The 2645-nt window shown below is 37.1% G+C and overlaps 1 protein-coding gene across 1 annotated transcript; it reads left to right on the forward strand.

The window, feature by feature from the left end:
- Positions 1 to 509: 509 nt before the first annotated feature.
- On the forward strand, positions 510 to 2291 carry LOC109220004 (RING-H2 finger protein ATL74-like). The gene is made up of 2 exons (XM_019384465.1): positions 510 to 1525; positions 1738 to 2291. The coding sequence occupies exon 1, from the start codon at positions 930 to 932 to the stop codon at positions 1482 to 1484; it is 555 nt and encodes a 184-aa protein (XP_019240010.1). The 5' UTR covers positions 510 to 929; the 3' UTR covers positions 1485 to 1525; positions 1738 to 2291.
- Positions 2292 to 2645: the final 354 nt, after the last annotated feature.

Below are 2645 nucleotides of genomic sequence, written 5' to 3' on the forward strand. Positions count from 1 at the left end.
ACTCCCCATACCTCTTCTCCTTACTTCTAGTTTGTATAAAGCAACTTCTTCACTTTGAAAAGACAGGAAACAGTTAGGTCCCGTTTGGCCATGAGTTTTGCCAAAATAAATTTGGGATTTATTTTCAAAACTCATGTTTGGCCATAAATTTTGCCCACATTTTGGCCAAATCCCAAATCCCAAATCCCAAAATCAGCTATTGAGCTGATTTTGGGCCAAAATCCCAAAAATTGGGAATTATATACATGTTTTTCCAAAATAAAGTTGGGAAATATGTTTTGAAAACGTATATCCAATTACATTTTCATCTTCAAACCAAACTTTACCCAAATCAGATTTTTTAAAATAAATTTGGGATCTACGGCCAAACGCTAGCTTAGGAAAAAGAAAGATTTGTCTCTCTTGAACTTTAGCTTAGATTACTACTCCCTTGGAACAGGTCTAACAATACTGTCTTGTCTCAGTTAATTAAAGACGGGCGTAATTGCTTTCCAAAAAGAACTGATTGAAATTCTTGGTTTTTTAGAGGTAGCAATCAAATAATTACACTCGACTCTCCATTTATCTCTTCCCTTTCATTACCACCCCGAAAAGTAGACCAAAGATAAAACACAAAGCCCCCACCACTTGTTCTTTATAGTATTATACCTCCATCTTCCCTATCATAAAGTCTCAGAATTCACAATTAGCGCTTCCAAGAATTTGATGAAGGCTACAGGGAAGAGGAGAAATTAAGATTAATTTCATCTCCTTTGTCATTTGGTTTACACTTAAATTAGCTTAGTCCAGTGGCAAATTTCTAGTTATTTTGCATAACTAGCCCCATCATAGTATATTCAACATTTCTGCCAAGAATTGGGTTATATTCTGCAATTTCCTGCTACAAATCAAACCCAAGATTAGGAATTCGAAGGTCAAGTTTGTAAATTATGGGGGTTTATCATCGTCCTTACCGGCTACTTGTTGATCCTCGTCCAGTTGTGCCACCTAGCACTACTATAAGCAAACCACACCATGGCTACTCAAACGAAGCAAATTTTGATACCAATATGGTGATCATTTTAGCAGCTCTACTTTGTGCATTAATATGTGCTCTTGGTTTAAATTCAATTGTGAAATTAGCTTTGCGCTGTAGCCGGAGATTCGCTTTCGAGTCAGAAAATGCAACGGTTGCACGCTTAGCTGCGACAGGGCTGAAAAAGAGTACGCTAAGGCAACTTCCAGTGACAGTTTATGGATCAGGAGTTAATATTCCGGCAACGGATTGTCCAATTTGTCTTGGCGAATTTATGGATGGTGAGAAAGTAAGAGTTTTGCCGAGATGTCACCATGGTTTTCATGTCAAGTGTATAGATATTTGGTTGGCTTTACATTCTTCTTGTCCAACTTGCCGACAATCGCTACTGGAACAGAACACAACGATATCCTCTGATGTTGAAACTGGATTTAGACAACAACCTGGAACTGCTGAGGAGGTTGGTTAATTTGCAGTACCTCTTTGTTTCAAGGGGGAAAAATAGACAAGGTAGGGAATTCCAAACTTTAAAAGATTTGAGTTTGTTCCCCTTACCTTCTCTCATGCGCTCTAGGGATAAGGTCTGCGTATAAATGGAATTGCACTGGTGTTTAATGTTACTCTTGTACCTTCTCCCCTTTGCCTCTATTTTGTGAGGGTCAGTTTTGTTCACACATATAAATATATATATGTATTTATGCTTCCATTTGTGTGTTTTGCAGGCATTTGATTATTCCAATCTTTGTACTACTTGTCTTCAAAAGAAAATTTGCTTAATCTTTTGTATGTAGAAGGTGGTCGTAGCATCACAAATTCTAGGCTATGTGGTGGAGTTAAGGTTTCTAACTCTTGTGTTGACTGCCATCCCATGATGTTGCTCTAAGAAGATAGAAGGACTTTTTGGTGATTTGGATGACTAAACGCAGAGTCCATTCTCCTTTCTGTTGGGTTCTTGCAATTGCATACGCACAAGGGAATTAATGAATGCTATTAAATTTTGTCTGAAGCTCAACTTGATTAGGCTCTTGTATATTTATTTCACATGTCATGTTTGTTTTGTGATTCAAATATCATGAACTGCAATCAACACTACTTCAACTGCTACTTGTGTAACTAGCAGTTGATTTGATGGGGCACATCACATTCAAATATGTATTATTAGCCACAAGGAACAGAAGGCATCATCAGCATGTGCTAAAAGATTGGAATCTTTCTTCCCTTCTCATCACTTGGCCTGGCCCCAATAGTAATGAATGTTTCAGTGTTCAACCTTTTATATATGTGCCAAAAAGAAATGTACGTAATAGAGTTAGTGCAAGTCGAATTCATTTAGACAGAAGACAGTGTGTTGGCCTCTGGCCAAAGGAAGAAGAAGAAATGGTTACTTACAAGACAATTTTCATTTTGCACTTGTATTTCAAGTCTTCATTTAATATCTTAGTTTACGGGCAATCAAATCAGTAAATTGAAATGAGAAAAATATTACTCTCGATGCATGCAGTATTTTGACAGTCAAATACTTCTCAATTTTTAGTGCAAATTTGGACATATAGTGTATCTCAAGCAAAAGCAAAAAGAAATCATCTGAATTAGACGTCAGAGGCTGCTACTTCGTAGGCTTGAATCTGTT

The sequence above is a fragment of the Nicotiana attenuata genome, unplaced genomic scaffold (assembly GCF_001879085.1).
Source record: "Nicotiana attenuata strain UT unplaced genomic scaffold, NIATTr2, whole genome shotgun sequence".
NCBI lineage: Eukaryota > Viridiplantae > Streptophyta > Magnoliopsida > Solanales > Solanaceae > Nicotiana > Nicotiana attenuata.